The sequence below is a fragment of the Actinia tenebrosa genome, unplaced genomic scaffold (genome assembly GCF_029948245.1).
Source record: "Actinia tenebrosa isolate PJP-AT-01 unplaced genomic scaffold, QUT_ActTen_1.0 PGA_scaffold8__29_contigs__length_14323225, whole genome shotgun sequence".
NCBI lineage: Eukaryota > Metazoa > Cnidaria > Anthozoa > Actiniaria > Actiniidae > Actinia > Actinia tenebrosa.
Window position 1 is genome coordinate 1,615,162 of NW_028292585.1, and position 17,666 is coordinate 1,632,827.

General features: G+C 35.4%; 3 protein-coding genes across 3 annotated transcripts; 2 read left to right on the top strand and 1 right to left on the bottom strand.

Annotated features, from left to right (window-relative positions):
- Positions 1–299: 299 nt before the first annotated feature.
- LOC116294889 (uncharacterized) lies at positions 300–4,392 on the top strand. The gene is made up of 4 exons (XM_031702576.2): positions 300–942; positions 1,778–1,901; positions 1,978–2,033; positions 2,223–4,392. Exons 1-4 carry the CDS (start codon positions 466–468, stop codon positions 2,358–2,360), a joined length of 795 nt encoding a protein of 264 aa, XP_031558436.2. The 5' UTR covers positions 300–465; the 3' UTR covers positions 2,361–4,392.
- Positions 4,393–4,724: 332 nt separating this feature from the next.
- Positions 4,725–7,142, top strand: LOC116294910 (kelch-like protein 25). The gene has a single exon (XM_031702599.2). It carries the CDS (start codon positions 4,734–4,736, stop codon positions 6,657–6,659), a length of 1,926 nt encoding a protein of 641 aa, XP_031558459.1. The 5' UTR covers positions 4,725–4,733; the 3' UTR covers positions 6,660–7,142.
- Positions 7,143–8,571: 1,429 nt separating this feature from the next.
- On the bottom strand, positions 8,572–16,733 carry LOC116294886 (MAPK/MAK/MRK overlapping kinase). Its single transcript, XM_031702572.2, has 15 exons — positions 16,514–16,733; positions 16,279–16,393; positions 15,922–16,011; positions 14,657–14,727; positions 14,159–14,237; positions 13,783–13,831; positions 13,566–13,651; positions 13,239–13,331; positions 13,048–13,149; positions 12,623–12,751; positions 12,483–12,530; positions 12,042–12,132; positions 11,806–11,847; positions 11,184–11,372; positions 8,572–10,775 (listed from the first exon to the last, which is right to left on the bottom strand). Exons 1-15 carry the CDS (start codon positions 16,518–16,520, stop codon positions 10,701–10,703), a joined length of 1,266 nt encoding a protein of 421 aa, XP_031558432.1. The 5' UTR covers positions 16,521–16,733; the 3' UTR covers positions 8,572–10,700.
- Between the last annotated feature and the right edge of the window lie 933 nt (positions 16,734–17,666).

Consider the following 17,666-nt stretch of genomic DNA (forward strand, 5'->3'; position numbering starts at 1 on the left):
AATATTTTTTTTTGTTATTATTTATTTCAAAATTTAAAGAAAAAGATATTAATCGTTTTCGGAAAAAAACATGTAACATATTTCTTGAAATAAATCCCTAATGAAATTTTAAACCTTGATTCTAATGAAAGTCTTTTTTTAATTTTTAAAATTTTCTTGACGTTTATTTTCATTTTTTCAATATGGGTTTTTTCCTTATATTTTTTCATTTTCCCATTTTTATAAATCTAGTTCCAGTCCCTTGACGCTTTTCAAAATGAGGCATTCCCCCATGATTCACCACGCACCCAATCTTTCCAACATGGCGGTGAAAGTCGGCGAAAAATGTGTGTTTCCGTCGATGTGCTAGACTTTCATCTATTTGCCCATGGTTTATCCTCTGAATTACCTTTTTATTGCAAGTGCTTTTGAATTATGATATCACAGAGACTTGGATTACCGAGTTGAGCTGATACGAGGCGAGATATGTCAGACCATACGAACAATATTGATGAAGTAAGTTCAAGAAACCATGTTCATGATCATGACGTTGTGAATGAGAACAAAACAGAGTCTACTGACAGCTTTAAAACGAGTTCACATATCACACTGGACGAGAGCAACGTACCTCTGCTAGTTAAAAAGGTTGCAGACTTGAATGGTATGTCGTTACAAACGAACCGCGACAAATGCATAGCACCGAATTCTGAAAACGAGCCTGTAGAACAGGAACCGTCGTCAACTGAAAATGCAGAGGGAGTAAAGCAAACTGAGAACGTTTTAGCGGAATCTGTTGATTCCTTACAAACGTCGTCAAGTGACGAGGACATAAAGTATGTTGGATATGAGTCAGAACTTCAGATGGGCGCAATAATGGCCTTGATTACTAAGGATCTATCAGAGCCCTACTCTATTTATACATATCGGTATTTTATCCACAACTGGCCGAATCTTTGTTTTCTGGTAAGGTTGAAAATATAGTGAGCATTAATATTATACAAATACCTTGTGAATCAAAAATCTAACAAGTTTCAGCAAACCTTTGGGCTATGATAGATGGTATAGGTTTGAGCCCCTCCTTTTGCCTTATAGCAGTTGTAACCTTCTTGGTTTACCCAGGGGGAGGGGAGGGGATATTTTACAACCTTTGCACATATAGATTCTTACAGAGGGGGAAAAAACTGGAATACCCAGGTAAGACCCTGATGACGAGAATGAGAACCAATAAAGGTATGTTTTCCCATTTCAGACTATGTGTCATTCCCTTAAGGTTAAGGTTTGTTCAAGTGTTATCCATATGTATGTGTCTTCTCACACTCAACCCTTACAGCCATTCTCAATCACACGCGCCCTCTAGCGATTGTTTCTGTCACGATGAAGAAGGTTTTGGTGGACATCAATCACAAGGCGTTTTCATAACATTGTCGGAAAGCACAATGCTATAAGGGCACGTGACTATACAATGTCATGGAAATGCCTTGATTGACATCCACCAAAAGCTTCTTCATGGTGACAGAAACAATCGCTAAAGCAGCGCTTGTGATTGAGAATGGCTGTTAACAAAGAAATAATACTCTGAGGAGTAACACATGGTATCAAATGGGAAAATGTTATTTTTAAGCTAAAGAGGTCTATTACTTTGGTTTAGATCAGAGCAGCCAGTTCTCATATAGTACTTAGAACTAGACCAATGCAGCCAAACCAGTTCTAAGAACTGATGTGTACCATTTGAGAACTACCCGCTCAGACTGATTAGTTCAAGTTAATGGAAAGCATCCTAAAACCTTTATCTCTACAGGCCATGCACAAAGGCCATTGTGTTGGAGCAATAGTGTGTAAACTTGATGTGCACAAAAACATGGTTCACAGAGGTTACATAGCAATGTTAGCTGTTGAAAAGGAATTTAGAAGACATAAAATTGGTAAGTAAGGATGTCGAGCACTCAGTATTGTTGGTAATATCATTATGATTTTGCTAATGATTATCTTGATTTACAGGTACGAAGCTGGTTAAAAAGGCAATAAAAGCCATGATAGCAGATAACTGTGATGAGGTTTGTAGTCATCTATAAATTACTGCCATTTCCTTGAATTATTATTCTATGTTATGCAATTATCCCTCACCCCCACCCCCCTAAAAATAGTAGTCAACCAAAAACCTGCTCCCTTTAATGTAAAATGAACAAAAGTCATGATAAAACTATCACTGTTGCATAACATTCTTTAAAATATTCCTTCATCAGGTTGTCTTGGAAACTGAAATCACCAACAAAGCTGCCCTTCGTTTGTATGAGAAGCTTGGGTTTGTCCGTGACAAACGCTTGTTTCGCTACTATCTTAATGGAGTTGATGCCTTGAGATTGAAATTATGGTTAAGATAGAAAGCAAAGCCACAACCATCTGGTGTCAGCCATTCTTGATCACAAGGATTGCCAAGCACAGTTGTATCTTTGCATACAGCTTTTCTTGCATTCACTAAAGTACTAACTTCAAATTTATGCAGCTTTGATACCATTTCATTCAACTGCTGCAAAATGGTTGCTATGCACAATGGTTGCTATGCAAAATGGCTGTTATACGTGTGCAGAACTCTGTCATCTACAGGGGTTGATACAGAAGAAGCTTTTTAGGGTGCATTCTCCTTGCACTAGACTTTAGAAATATATTTTTCATGTCAGTTTTATGATTTCCCTTAGGTTTTTCAGTTTAGTGTTTACAAATAACTAGTGACTAAAACTTCATAGTCTCCCTGTTTACCAAAATCAACCAAAACAATTCCTCTTGAAAGCTTTTTCATTCTCCATATGACAAACAACGCAGCAGGCAAATTGTACATTGTGTCCAAATCTTAGTATCTAAGTATGACATTGCGTTTCGTTCTTGCCCTCTCTTTTTATATTTTAACTTTACTTAATATACCTAACGCAATATAATTTTGAATCACTACCATGATAGGATTAACCTGAACTTTGGCTAACCTTAATCTAGATGATTTAACCAGTCAATTGTTTTATAATATTTAATATTAGTCAGATTAACATATTAGTGTGTTTTTTTTTTGCTATAGCCCATGTAGAGACACAGACGGATAAGACTTTAATCCATGACACAACTAGCTTAGACTTGTACTCACTTCTCAACTAAACACAACCAGACTATATCACTTTCCCTCCCTATCCCTTCACAGTGTTGAGATGATCAGCTTTTGAGTGAGGGGTGTACTTTATACCAAAACAATATTGAGATAGGGGGGTGTGGGGTAAGAGTAAGTGGGGATCTATTAATTGAAAGGTTTGCAAATGTTAATAGTAGTGTGATAAATAATGAGGGGAGTCTCAGCAGTTTTGGAGCAGATTGTGGGTTGGGGGAGGCAGTAGGAAGATGAAAAGAGAATACCTTCTTCTCTTTTCTCTTCTTTTCTTTTTGCCATTCCCAACCCATTCTGCTTCTTAGTGGCTCTATAGACCCCTTGCAGCATGTATGTTGGAATGCAGTTCAATTTGGAGGACACAATAGGTTTCCATTCTCATGAGATTGAAATTCTCTGGTTTGGTTTTCCAAATAGAGCTGCTTTGACATCACATGCAAGGAGTCTATACAGACTTTACTTTGAGAAATTGTAAGTAACTGTCTTTTTTTTTCATAAATAACAATTTTATTTTAATTGTAATTTATCTCTTGGGCCATTCCAAAAGACATTGGGGTCAATGGTTATTAAAATTGAAATATTGTGAATCATGAATTTATTTTGCTAGATTTCTATGTTAAAGCAATAGGATATTTTTGGTGATGCAAAGCTTTGGCATTGCCCAGTCTCGCCCTCCCCTCCCATAGTTCCATTCTTTTCACCACTACACAAGCAAGCTCTAAATGTCCAAAATTGGTTCCAAGTCAAATTTGGACTTCATATTAACAACTAAGCTGAACTAACTTGACTTAAACCAATTATTAGCTTTGCAGTAGGATCATTCAAGCAGTTTTGAAAGTCATTATTTTAAGCTCAGGATTGTCTACTATCTTGGGGGTTTTTGCAAGATTTGGCCCAATACCCATTTATTTTATTTTCTTATAATGTCTATCAAAGGGCGTATTTGTAATCTATTCGTGAAAGGTTAATTGATGATTTTTGATTTCCTAAATATAATATCAGAGTGGTTTTACTTGGTGGGTGAAACATATTTAAGTAACCTGTATGATAAATTAGTGAGTAACTAAAAAGTCCAGGTAAAACAAAAGAAAACAATAGAATTGGAGTCTACTACCAAGTATTATGCTTATTACTATCTTTTCATTGCCAAGTAAAACCAATCGACTAAATAAAAAATGTCAAACTTGAATTGTCATATTTAAGAAAATCTGTCATAAATTGTCAAGAGACTCCTACATTCATGCAAAATAAAGGTTATCAAGCAATGTTGTATGTTTTCTTGTCTAAGATATCCTTGCAGCCAGAAAGGGTACAATTTAGGGGAAGGGGGGCAAGGGACTGAGTTTAACAATTTTCTTTCAAAATTCTGTAACCTTTTTTTATGATCAGTACGAACTCATTCCCATAGCCCTGTGAAGTATTAAAATATAATCGTGAACTTTTTCCGCAATTTTACTGATGTCACTAAATATCTTAAAAATCTTAAGGGGGTAGGGGTGGTTGGTATTGAACACCCTTACATGACATTTGAATTACTTCCGGTTTACGTAATTTCCCGCGCCTGTGGTATTTTGGCGCAAGCGCTGTAAGCCTAAGGATTTCCAAGATGGAGAACATAGATGAAGCGTTTGCTCGTCTTGATAAAGAAAAACTCTTAGAAGTGACATATCTCTCTGCTGGCTGCAGGATATTTCGTGGAGACAAGCAGAATTTCCTCTCCTTTCTAAATACGTTGAGAAAACAAGGTGATTCAGGGTTCTGTGACGTCGTTTTAGAAGTCGATGGCCAGTCGTTCCCTGCTCATCGGTGCGTCCTTGCTGCTAATAGTCAGTTCTTTTACACGATGTTTACCAGTGGAATGCGAGATTCGAAAGAAAAACATATCAAACTGTGTTCATTAAGCAGCTCTGCTCTTTCTACTATTCTTGACTTTTTTTATACACGAGAAATCGCTATCAATCGAGACAACGCTGAAGACTTGCTTGAAGCGGCGAGCTTTCTTCTCCTAAACCACGTCAAGAGTGCTTGTGCTTTAATCATCTCGAACAATTTATCTATATCTAACTGCTTTTCAACTAGACGCTTAGCAGACAAATACTCTCTTGACGAACTCAAGAAGAAATCCGATACTTTTATGAAAGAAAATTTCCAACGAGCCAAACAAGAATCGGACTTTCTGATCTTGTCATGTGCTGAGCTTTATGAACTGATAAGCAGTGATGGACTCAGAGTAGAGAAGGAAGAGGAAGTATTTGAGTCATTATTAAAGTGGGTTAGGCATGACCCTGCGAACAGAGCTAAAGATCTGTCGAGTTTGTTACCATGTTTGAGGTTTGGTTCTTTATCACTTGCCTTCCTTGAAGAGCAAATCCAAAAAGAATCACTCTTACAAGAATGTAGTTTCTGCCAGAACTTTCTGAAGCAACAGAGAAGGCGACGTCGCTCTGCAAGGGCTAAAAGAGAAGTGGCAGCCAAAGAAAGGCCATCTGCTAAGATACACAATGTCGTTGTTGGAGTAGGAAGAGGAAATTTGCACACTTCATTCTGTTTCAATGTGGAGGAGGATGTAATGTACAGGCTTCCAGAGCCGCCGTCACCAACTTTTCAACTAGGGATCACAGTTATAGGACGAGACCTGTACTCTGTAAGTCGTGATAGACACGACTGGGATGAAAGTACCACAAGGCTTATGATGTATTCACTAGGACAAACACACAAAACAGTCCACTATTGGTATGAGAAGAATGGAGATATTCAGAGCCCAAGTGTTTGTCTAGGCAAAACGCATGTAGTGTCACTCAAGGGCAAGCTGTATACATTAGGAGGCTGTTCAGCTTTTGTTGAAAGGCGTGCTGTTGTCCAGTGTTATGATCCTGTAGAAAATGCCTGGAAAACTATGGCTCAACTACTAACCCCAAGATGCATGCTGGGTGTTGTGACAACAGAATTTCACCTCTATGCAATAGGAGGCAAGACGTCACATACTATTAATGCTCCTGAGAAGCTTGTTGAAAGATATGATCCAGAAGCAAACTATTGGACGCCTGTAGCTCCCATGAACACTAGCCGAGCTTCTCCCAAGGTTATTGCCACCAGTGAAAACATTTTCGTCATTGGAGGCTTGCATTTAGGTCCCGAAGTGACCTGCGAAGTTTACAAAGAGGTTTCAGACCAATGGTCCAATATTGCATCCCTACCAAGCTTCTCAACTCCGAAACTTACATTTACTCTGAATCAAGAAGTATACGTCCTCAACAGCAGTGAAACATGGAGATACGAAAAGAAGAAGAACTCCTGGAAAAAATCCCAATCATTCAAGTCATTACGTGAAGGTTTCGAGGACTTCAGTGTTGCTCAACTACAGCTTCCAAAGTTTTGCTTTGAGCACTATACGAGAATTGCACCTCAGAACCTCGCAAGTTTTGGGCGAAGTTTCTATGATTGTTCTAGTGATGACGAAGATGAGGAAGAGGAAGAGAGCGATTATCATCCATGGTTTTTTTGGGGTGAAGATTCAAGCGGTAGTGATTAGTAAAATGTTGAATAGATATATGGACAGATTAGTTTTGTAACTTTTCTATGTTTTTTGAATGAGTTTATTTTCACGCCAAGGTGCAATAAGTGGTAGAGCTTGGTAAATTTTGTGTACATTTGGATTTTGAGTGGTTTAATTTCAGGATCACTCCAGAAGGTAATTTTACTTCAAAGTCAAACAGTTGGAGACTTATCCAATGACTTCAAATGTTTTAAAACAGATATATTTTAGTATTTAGACAAGAACAGTTTGGTTCATTTACCTAAGTGGTATGTTTATTTGATCTTGAACATACCAACTTAGTAAAAATAAGACAATTTATGGTTCATGCTAGTCATTGAACTCTGTGTATGCATTTAGTATGAAAAATACCCCAAAGGGCTTTTGCTTTCTTTAAAAAGTGTTTTGAATGATAATGATCCCAACAATGTAAAAATATGTTGTGAAATTTTTTAAATTAAATACTATGACAAAGTAGAATAGTTGAATGGTTTGGTGTAGGTCTGAGAGAATATCTTTATGTGGTGGTTCAAAGTGACCTGACTCCAAGATGGTCAAAAAACGTTGAGAAAGAATAATTTAGCTGCTTCAACAACCCCAGAAACAAACATTCACAGACTTTCTGCTCATATTGCATACTGTTTGAATGTCCACTCAGCTGTTACTGAAGAATACAAGGGACTAATGATGATCTAAATTTTGCTGGAGAGATATTTCAACCTTACAAATTTGTTTATTGTATACATCCTTGTAGGGTCTTGTTAATATGCCACATTTTTATCAGGGGATTCAAACAGCAACTGAAAAGAGCTGTACTGCAGATATGGATGACCGACAGGCTGGATCTTCACTGCAATGGTGGGTATCATCCATCTTTTATTTTGATATTGCAAATGATAAGAAAAAGGATGCAAAAAGATCAAATTCTTGATCTTTTTCTTATAACCATTTTTTTAATAACCATTGAACTTTGTTACTACTTAGACATTCCAAAGGCTTGTTGTGTAATCAGTTTTTCACTGCTGCCAGTCAATAACATAAAGGTACCGACTGATTATTTTTGATTGATGGTGGCGAAAAGCCAAATTGCGTGCAGCTTGCAACTACTGAGTTTGCAGAATATGGAAAACCGCAGTTAGTTCATACATTATGGTTATACATAAACTCTCAGAAGCACAGGTGGTGTGTGCTGCTGATTCACTACCTTTTATTTCCCCAGTTGTGTTGTGTTTAGTCAGACCTTCCATCATGAGTAAATAGTTGATTAATAATTGTTTTACAATAACTTACAAATTTCTCGCTCGCTGATTGGTTATTTTTTATCATCAATGAGAGGACAGACAGATAAAGCTGACATCAATGAGCGCGCGCTCTTTCCGTTAGTTGTTTTGATCAGTAAAAATGAGAAGTTTTTATCGTTTTTGTTATTGTTAAAAAACAATTAATAGACATTAGTTTTTTATGTCTGTACTCTTATTGACGATAAATTGCGTCATCGAATTGTCAAAGTAGTATGCGGATCCACTCGGCTACGCCTTGTGAATCTACACTACTTTCATTGACAATGTGATGACGCAATTTATCGTCAATAAGAGGACAGACACATAAAAATCTGATGTCTGTTTGTAACTCGTAAGCCTGAGTGTAGCTGAACATAACTTTGGCTAATCAGATTTAAAGTAAGGCTGCACGCAGGTTGTTGTTTTCTGTGCTGTGAGTGTTTCTCCACATATTCATTATCATCCCTCTGTAAAAATTGTCTATTGAATATCGATTTGATTTTGAATTCGCTCTGTCATGATTGTCCTGCTATATTAACGAAAGCAATTTTAATTTTAAAAACTTGCTTGATTAACCCTTTAAAATGAACACCTCTTCTCATTAAAACCAATAAAACGACTAACAGAGATAATCAAATCACACCTTTATTATCTTGATCTACTCCATCAACATGCTCACTTTAATATATTATACAAAACTGTTGCCCTCTTTATAACATGCATTTGGAAAAGTATGTACAAGATCTTGATATCTAGCAAGTGGAAATATAACCCTGGGTTTAAGATTTTAAAGGTTATGTGGGAATGATAATATTGTGAATAGGTTTTTACTCTGATGTCAAAGCCTGGAGTAATGTCCAAAACTGTTATTAATGAACGTCAATTTTTTTTACTTTATTGTATAGAACGGTCTGAACCCAGGAGAATGAATGTTAATTGAAGTATTATGATCATCTGGGTTGATGTTGTCCTGAGAAGTATAAATATGACCAATCTGACTTTATTCTTCACTTGACTCTGAAGATGACTTCCGCTCAGGTTGTCGAAACGTCAGTCACATCAAACAGCCCTTCTCAGGACTACATCCACCCGGATGATCATAATACTTCGATTAACTTTTTTTTACTTTGTGGTGATTAGTCTCCTCAATATATTATATCTATGAAGATACAGGTCTAATTAGTTTACTAGTGAGTTTACTTTTGCATTGGAGTGGTTCGATGAAATGTTGTTGACACTGAGTGATGTGGGTGGCTATTTGATGACAGAAGAAAGGAATTTTTGTGTGCATAAATGAATGAGTAAATGAATGAATAAATGAATGAAATGTCGAGATATTTATAGAGCAGATTTTACATAGTCACAGTAAAGTAACTATCTGTTGCAGGGCTTAAAATAATGGCCGATCATTCCCCAGTCATGATCACAGGCAAAATTAGTTTAAGCTTTAGTCATACGTCCTTATTTCTGGCTAAATGTTACAGGTCAAAATGATGACCCACAAGACAAATATTTGACCCAACAAGTCCCAGTTCTGGCCAGACATTGCACAATGTCTGGGCGTTATTTTAAGCCCTGCTGTTCAACTGGATTCTTGAACCAATCAGGGTACAAAATCTTTGCACAGCACTCATTTAAGTCACATTTCATCATGATGTAAAATTTTGATTGAAGGAATCATGGAAATCCTTGGTTTGATTGGTTCAAAGGATATTATATACCATGGCTGTGCAGTGTGCTGTGCTGTTTTGGAGTGATGAATTCATTCTATAGCCAATACATAGTGACATAATCTGTTCCATAATGCTCACTACTTCACTAAACTACTAAAGCAAGCAATAATATTGTGTCTGAATTTTGTCCAGAGGGCTAGTTTATGTTCTGATGGAATGAAACTTCAAACTTGGATTATTTAATTTTGATACAAAAATAATTTAAAAATCTGAAATATTATTTAAAAAAATTAATTTTCTCGATTAAAAAATCTGTAAACCAAAATCATTATATATAAGTACACAACCTAATTTTTCTACATCCTAATTCTAAGCTAATTTAGTTAATGTGCTATACACAAACTGCTACTATGAATTAATAGAGTCTAAAACTAGATGTTACTAGTCTAAAACACTGCCATCAACTCAATCTGTGATTATCCTCAGATTACAGCAGCTCTAAGGCAAGGTGCTTCTCAATGGACTCACTTTGGGATGACTTTACCAGGGGTGTAGAATTTGAGGAATTCTGTAGTCTCTGTTGGTCCACAGGGGCCGTGCCCCACCCCACCCCACCCCACCCCTTATAGGTGATGTATCTTCTTTAAACCTAAATGTGTTTGCATATGGTCTTAAAGGTTTTCTCTCGGGACGAATTTTTCTGGCCCGTCCTTTCTTCCAGCCCACCTTTCTGTGGTTCCTGGAAGTGCCCCTGCTATCAGGTCTTTACTTGAAAGCACCCTCTCTTAGAAATGCTGCTATCTGTTGGTTCCCTTGTTCTACAAGTTAAGAACATGGCACAAAATATTAATTTTGACCAGTTCAAAGTACAAATATTTTGAATCACTTGAATGAAAAGTCACCATTTTGTAGCTGTCTGTGTTGGATAATGTACATCATGCCACTTCAATCCATCAAGCAATGCTGTTCTTTTCTATTTTTCCCAGGGAGTGGACGTGTGTGTCTCCCATGGACAGACCAATACACTGTATCTGAGGAACACTGAGTGCATGCAGCTTTGTTCAGGTATACCAAATAGTCTTATACTAGAATCCTGCACCACCACCTTGTTTATCGATAGCAGGCAAAGAATAATGGTTATACTTCTTTGTGTCTGCTTTCTGTAGAAAAAAATGCACAAGGTATCAGTTGGCTTTACTCCCAGCTAGTACACTGCTTCATGTACTAATTATCATTAGTATCATTATAATAAGATACTGACAGCAATCTTGAAGTGCCTCTTAACCCATTATAAAAATAGGGTAAAAAAAGCTGGCAAAATGCTCAATGTTATTTATCAATGGACTGGCTAGTATCCCACCCAGGCCAAAAATGATGAGCCCTACCGGTTTCAACATTTACCATATTTCACCAAACCTATTTATGATATACATCATCCATAGAAAATGTGCATCCTAGTTGTGCATTTATGCTAACATCACCATCAGTGATGCACACATCTTTGCCTTAGTTTTATATGTATATTCTCATTTCAATGCTAATCATTTTTGATATTGTGCTCTACTCACCTTGCTCTTATCACCAAGGATGGGAGGAAAAGATGTTGGGAATGTGGTTGTCATAGAAGATGCCATAGGTATTTTTGGTAGAGTAGTTCTATTGTTGTACATGCTGGATTTGATCCCCATGCTTCCAAATGAATGGAAATTTGACTGGGGTGGTATAATTGCTGCAGGAAACTCTTTGGGAAGTATTGACTGTAGAATGAGAAAATTATAGATACCATAAGTGAAGAAGAAAAAGCAAAGTAGAGGATTTGACATACTTAATTTCTAGTTACAAATGCAACACAAGTATAAGGCATCAAGGCAACTGTTGACTCAAGCACTTAAGTCCAAGCACCTGGCAGAAAGACTGAGCTATCACTTCCTGTGTGATTGACATAATACTATACTATGTATGTACCTTAAGCTTGTGTCGTAAGCAAGTGTGTAATAGGGTTAAAAAAAGTGTGTAATAGAGATAGTGCTGTACTAATAATATTATAAATTCATGCAAATAATGATGGTACAGAGCAATGCCCATTATCATTAATAATATTATAAATTTATATCACTAGTGATTATTATAAATTTATGCAAATAATGATGGCATAGAGCAATGCCCATTATAATAAATTTTAACATTCACCTCCTGTTGAGTAGCATCTTTTAGTTTGTTTACATGCCTTCTCTGAAGAGGTAAATATCAAGAACAAATAATTATTAGCAAACAAATATTAGGAGTACGATAATGCTTATCTTAGTTGTACTGATGGTTTCACACCTAAGCAATGGTGTTTGTTCCCGTAATATTAACATTAAGACACTAGAATCAGCTTTTTTATCAGATGTATAATTTATTACTAAAGATTGATATTTCTTTACCTTCTTCTTCAGTGGCTTCTGATTTTTTGATATGACTGACATGTTATCTAAATGTGTAGTATCCTTGGCTGCTGCTCTTCTTTCAAGCTCTCTATAAAAAAGAGAGAGAAAACATAGTTTACTCAAATCGCCTACCATTTATAGAGAACTCTATATATGAATCTTGGATTCCCAGATTTATTAGTTATATAACTCAGACCAAAATTAAATTTAATGCTTCAGTTAGAAGTGGTAGCGATGGTGTGCAGTGGGTGGGCTCTGGGGAGGGACCCGTAGGGGTGCTATTTTTCATACTCCACACAACTGGAGGATGAGGAAATGATCAAGGAATGAAAGAACCATTGAAGGTGGTCGTCGATCAGCCAAAGGGGTGTATCATGCACAAGGGTGGGGTAGCGACCCCTTACACTCTAAATAACGATAAGTAAATAATGTTTGTACCTGATGTCTTTGAAGTAAGGATGTCTTGCTGCTTGTTTTGCAGATATCCTAAAAAAAGTTTTTAAAAAAAGTTGAGTGGAATTGGTTGTTGTGATAATAATAATTTCACTGATGATAACATTATTTTTGTTGTTTGTTACCTCTCATCAGGGTCATAGGTACACAGCAGTTCTATTAACTCTATACACTCAGGAGATGCATGAGGAAGAAGCTTGCTGATGCCTGTACCTTTCTTCTGAGGGAAGTTAAAGTTCATGCTTCTTGATTTACTGTTCAAGGGAGAAAATATGCACGACATTTGAGTAGGTGCATGGAGAAAAAAACTAGACCAGGGGCAGGCAAATGATAGCATGAGATTTGAAAGGGATTTTAGAATCATAACTTCTCATCTCACAAAAGGAGCACTACTTATCAATGATGCCAGAATTTAGAAGTTGATTTTCATGGACTAGCTGGGAGGAAAATCCTTCAAGGGGAAGGCAACAAGATTTCTTCAAGTATGCCAAACTTTATGGGAACACCAGGTTAACTGGAAGATGTATTTCAATGCTCAAAGTTTACATACTTTCTAAGTTTTTGCAGAATACTTGAAGGCGGTGTCCCTAAGACATCATGAATTTTTGCTATTTGGTCTACTTCATTTGATCCAGGAAAAAGTGGATGTAAACTTTAAAGGCAAAAGAAGGTACATACATTAGCAACTCTGGAAATTTGAGTATAAATAAAAGTTATAAATTATGTAATTACTATGCTTACCTCATTACTTCAAAGAAGACACACCCTACCCCCCAAAGGTCCATTTTATGATTATAATATCCATCAGTCAACAAACACTCTGGTGCTCTGTACCTGTGTTAAGAATTGATCAAATAATATGAATAATTTATTCTTGTTACGATTTTTTGTAACTATAGCAACTACCCTCCCACCTCGAACACACTTGAGGAGGACTGAATGGAACTGACATTAAGAGTCTACAGAGTGTAATATGATTCTTTAGCTTTTTCTCATAGAAATTCCAAGGGATAAAGTAGGATAAAATTATAAGAAAAAACCACAGGAATCCCCATTTAAGTTTCTTACCATCTTGTTGAAATGTATTCTGTATAAGGTTGTTTTGAATATACGCTACGACATGAGCCAAAATCAGCTAGTTTGAGTACATCATCCTGAAATTGCAAAAAAAGATTTAAAGCTTATAGAATTGAAGAAAAAGGAAAAATGAATTGGGAAAAAAACAGGAAAAAATTAATCAAATTAATATATATTATTATATTATAAAACAAAAATTATTACATACCTTTATTAAAATATTTTCAGGTTTAATATCTCGATGAAATATTCCATTCCTGTTATACATAATATTACAAAAAAATTATTAACCTATTCCTTTGGTATGTAATCCTGCTTATCTATTCAACTTTTAAAACAATTGTGTAAAACTTAACAGTTTAACCAATGAAAATTTCTTGCATTTGGAAGTGTTAATTGAATGGAAAGCAAATTTTATTCACTCTGATTGTAACTTGCAATACTATAAATTTTTAGGCATTAATTAACAAACACCAATTTTATTGGAATCTGGAAACAATGTTTTGGGCTGATCTTTACTCAGGTCAGAGCACAGAAGGAAGTTGATTAAATTTAGTATAATATAATTTTATGATAAATCCTACCTGTGCATATGATCTATAGATTTGCATAATTGATACATGTAATTCTTGACCTTCGACTCGGAAAGATAGTGTCTTCTCCCTATAACAAGAATAATATTAGTTATGCCACATTTAGTCACAACTAAATGCATAATAATTATAAGTTACACTTTCAGTATGTTTTTGGGGTCATTAGTAAAAAACTGAACAGAAAAACCATTAAAATCCCCATTGGATCAATATCTCTAACTATAATAGTTATATATAAGAGGCACTAAGTGTTGTAAAAGTGATGTTGTAACCCAGTAGTTACTGTAATAAATTGTAAATGATTTTTTTAAGCCAGTAACTACTGGTGTTGTAAAAGCTTTGTTGTAACCAGTAGTTACTGTGATTGTAAATGAATTTTTCTAAGCCAGTAACTACTGGTGTTGTAAATTTAAAGCTTTCATACTGACTAACCCAGTATGTATCGTAGTTACTGCGATTGTAAATAATTCTTTGAAAGAATAACTTTACCTCTTATTAATTCATATAGATTCATGTCCATCAGTTCACAAATGAGTGCGAGCGTGCCATTCTTTTTATCACTGCATAAAGAAAAAAAAGATATTAGTTTCCAAAATTCTAAATTAACACCATGAGAATCAAAACATTTTTGAACATTTTGTTTTATTTTAAGTATTTTAATTTTTGATTTCCTGGTAAAAATAAAAGATAAATTTGTGTCTCATTTAATTCAGATAAAAATTATTGAAATAAAGATCATAGAATCAGAAAATAAAAAATATAGAAGTAATGTTTCAAATTCCATCATTTTAACTTTAATGATACTTTAATAATAATGATACTTTAATAAAAACCACTTTGATTTTGTAATGTTGATTGGTACCAGCAACCGACCTGAAACCCTTCAATTAATATGTCACTATTGTTCAGCGTGCAATAGACTATGTTGGTGTTATGTGGTGTTATGAATATGTTAGTGTTGTGGTGGTGTTGCTATTGTAGTTAAACTTTATTTATGTCACAATTCAAACAAGTTATTATGGCTCAAACAAGGATCCCAGATAACTCTTATGTGATGATAGTTCTGGGTATGTCGTTAAACAAAATCAAATCACAGAGACCTTTCGATGTATGTGACAAGGTATTCCCATGTACCCTGTCACCTATTTCGAATACATAAGGTTGTATTAATGTCAAGCCAAACAAAATCATAAACAGCAAAATTACTAAAATTATCAAATGTAAACGTTTAATTATACACCTAAGAATCCATTACAGTGTGGAAAAGCTAAAATACAGCAATTTCAGCAAAAACAGATAAAGAAATATTTATAATTATGGAGTGGATTAGTTGGTATTTTTAATTAGCACAGCAAATATTTTTCGGTTGCCAACAAAACAAGAAAGCAGCTTGTTGAAAGCTTATTGATGTCTTGGTATTTTGATACTTTCCTTAGTCATGGATATAAGAAACTGAATTCTTTGAGAATTAAGATATATTCTTGCTTTAATTTTACCAAACAAAAGGATCAAAACATTAAACCAAAGCGTTTGCAAAATACAATCCTTTAGCGGATCCAAGTTTTCTGAATTCAATGCAGCTAAGCTAGCTAGGCGTCCTATATAACAGGCATATCGCACTCAAATTCTCGTTACAAAAACCACAGCTGATTTCGTCAAAAAGATAATTCAATAAATCTTCCAAAGTGAATTATATAAGAATATATAAGAGGTGTATATACTGAACTGACAACATACTATAAATTAATACTCACAAGATGATCTCTTTCAACTCCACCACGTTCAAGTTTGGACTCAACCTTCTCATGGCTTGAATCTCTCTTAGGTTGTTCACTTGTTCAATACTAGGAAGATCATATTGAAGAAAAATAAACCAAGCTTAATTTTAAGTCGTAATGAATAAGTATTTTATTAACCAGAGGGTAAGACTATTAATTTATTTGTGTTGTTGGCTATCAACCATGTTAGTTTTATTTGGCAATATCCTGGTTGATATGAATACATACTATGAGCGTTTTTCACTTTTTGTTCGCACAATAAATTCTATTTGAAGCTACGAATAAGATATGAGAATCCTTTATAGTATGAAATAAAGATTTAAATCTAATTACCTATCATATCGTTGCTTGATTTTCTTACACGCGAAGTAAGTTCCATTCCTAATGTCTTGCACTTTTAAAACTTCAGAGAACGTACCCTCGCCTTTCTTGCCCAGAATCCTGTACTCTGATCACGCAAAAATAATCATAATTAGGAACCATATTAAACAGAAACCAATTAGTCTAGGAAGAAGGGTTCAAAAAAAAAAGTACTAGATGACTAAATTGTAATTCCAAGTTGACTTACTTTGCATGGCGGCAGTTTTACTTCGGAAGTAAGTTGTCTTCTTGGGAGTTTTTCAAGGAGCTTTTCCTTCCTCCAAGACAGCGTTTGCTCCTGCGATGGTTCATACCGATAAGTAAAAAGCCATGGCTAGTTTAATTATCGAGTTTTATTGCCATCGAACCTAATTTTTATTCGATTTTGTTCGATCGGTGTTTGATCGATCCTCCGTCGCGAGCGGAATGACTACTGCGTGAAAACAGCCGTTGCTATGGCTACCGTCAATACGATCGCCATGTCATGCACAACACCAGGACACCAAACAAAAGGGAAGCTTTCTTTTATTCAGATATAAAGATAAATAAATAAATAAATAGATCACTTTTATTTAAGTGTCTAGTCGTTCTAGCGCTTTCGCACTAATTGGGGACACTTTTCGCTCACATGCACTACCACTACATTCAATATACACACAACGCTCAGCTCACATGTTTATTTTTACCCCCCCCCCCCCCCCCCCCCCCCCCGAGGAATGGAAGGATCATTTGGAGCTCTGTTTACGTTTGCTTTATATAATTTCCCACCTTTTGATTACTTTTAAACACACTAGACATAATATGGAGCTAATCTTGGTTGCTAAAATTTGAAAGTAATGGACTCCTGAAATTGATAAATATTTAGAAGTTATAATCTTTGATAAATCAAAAGGTGAAAAAAAAAGAAAATTTTAAAAAAAAATTTTTCTTAACATTTTGAAATAGAATCACTAGGCATAAAGAATAAAATAAAAATCATAAGATAAAAGCTGCAAATTCGGCGTAAAAATACGTCTAAGTTCCGTACGATCCAGCCAACCGAAGTTCAGTCCAGTCCACTACGTGCGGTTCCTGATTTTCCAAAATTAGAAAAACACTTAAAATTCGGGCTTTTAGAAGAGGAAAACAAGTTTTAGAAGTTGGGAATGTTTTTGCTATACATTAAGATTATCCATGGCCTTTCAAAAGGTGAAAATTCAAAATAAAATTCTTTTGTGATTCAAGATCCAGTCACCGACTGAGGCCCAGTCACTTGCAATCCATTTCAGTCACGACCAATCCATTCTAGCCACATCCAAGTAATTAACATTCAATTTATCTCAATAGCCTCTTAATGGAGAAAAATAAAGCCTCTACATCGA

Bases quoted from the DNA above. Each gene is read 5' to 3' on its own strand.
- LOC116294889 (XM_031702576.2), top strand. From the start codon at position 466: ATGTCAGACCATACGAACAATATTGATGAAGTAAGTTCAAGAAACCAT. The intron at 943-1,777 runs GTAAGGTTGAAA...TTATCTCTACAG, and splicing joins GGCCGAATCTTTGTTTTCTG to GCCATGCACAAAGGCCATTG. The intron at 2,034-2,222 runs GTTTGTAGTCAT...TTCCTTCATCAG, and splicing joins TAGCAGATAACTGTGATGAG to GTTGTCTTGGAAACTGAAAT.
- LOC116294910 (XM_031702599.2), top strand. From the start codon at position 4,734: ATGGAGAACATAGATGAAGCGTTTGCTCGTCTTGATAAAGAAAAACTC.
- LOC116294886 (XM_031702572.2), bottom strand. The intron at 13,652-13,782 runs GTATGTAATAAT...TTGCAATTTCAG, and splicing joins CTGAAAATATTTTAATAAAG to GATGATGTACTCAAACTAGC. The intron at 13,150-13,238 runs GTAAGCATAGTA...TTGCCTTTAAAG, and splicing joins GTCTTCTTTGAAGTAATGAG to TTTACATCCACTTTTTCCTG.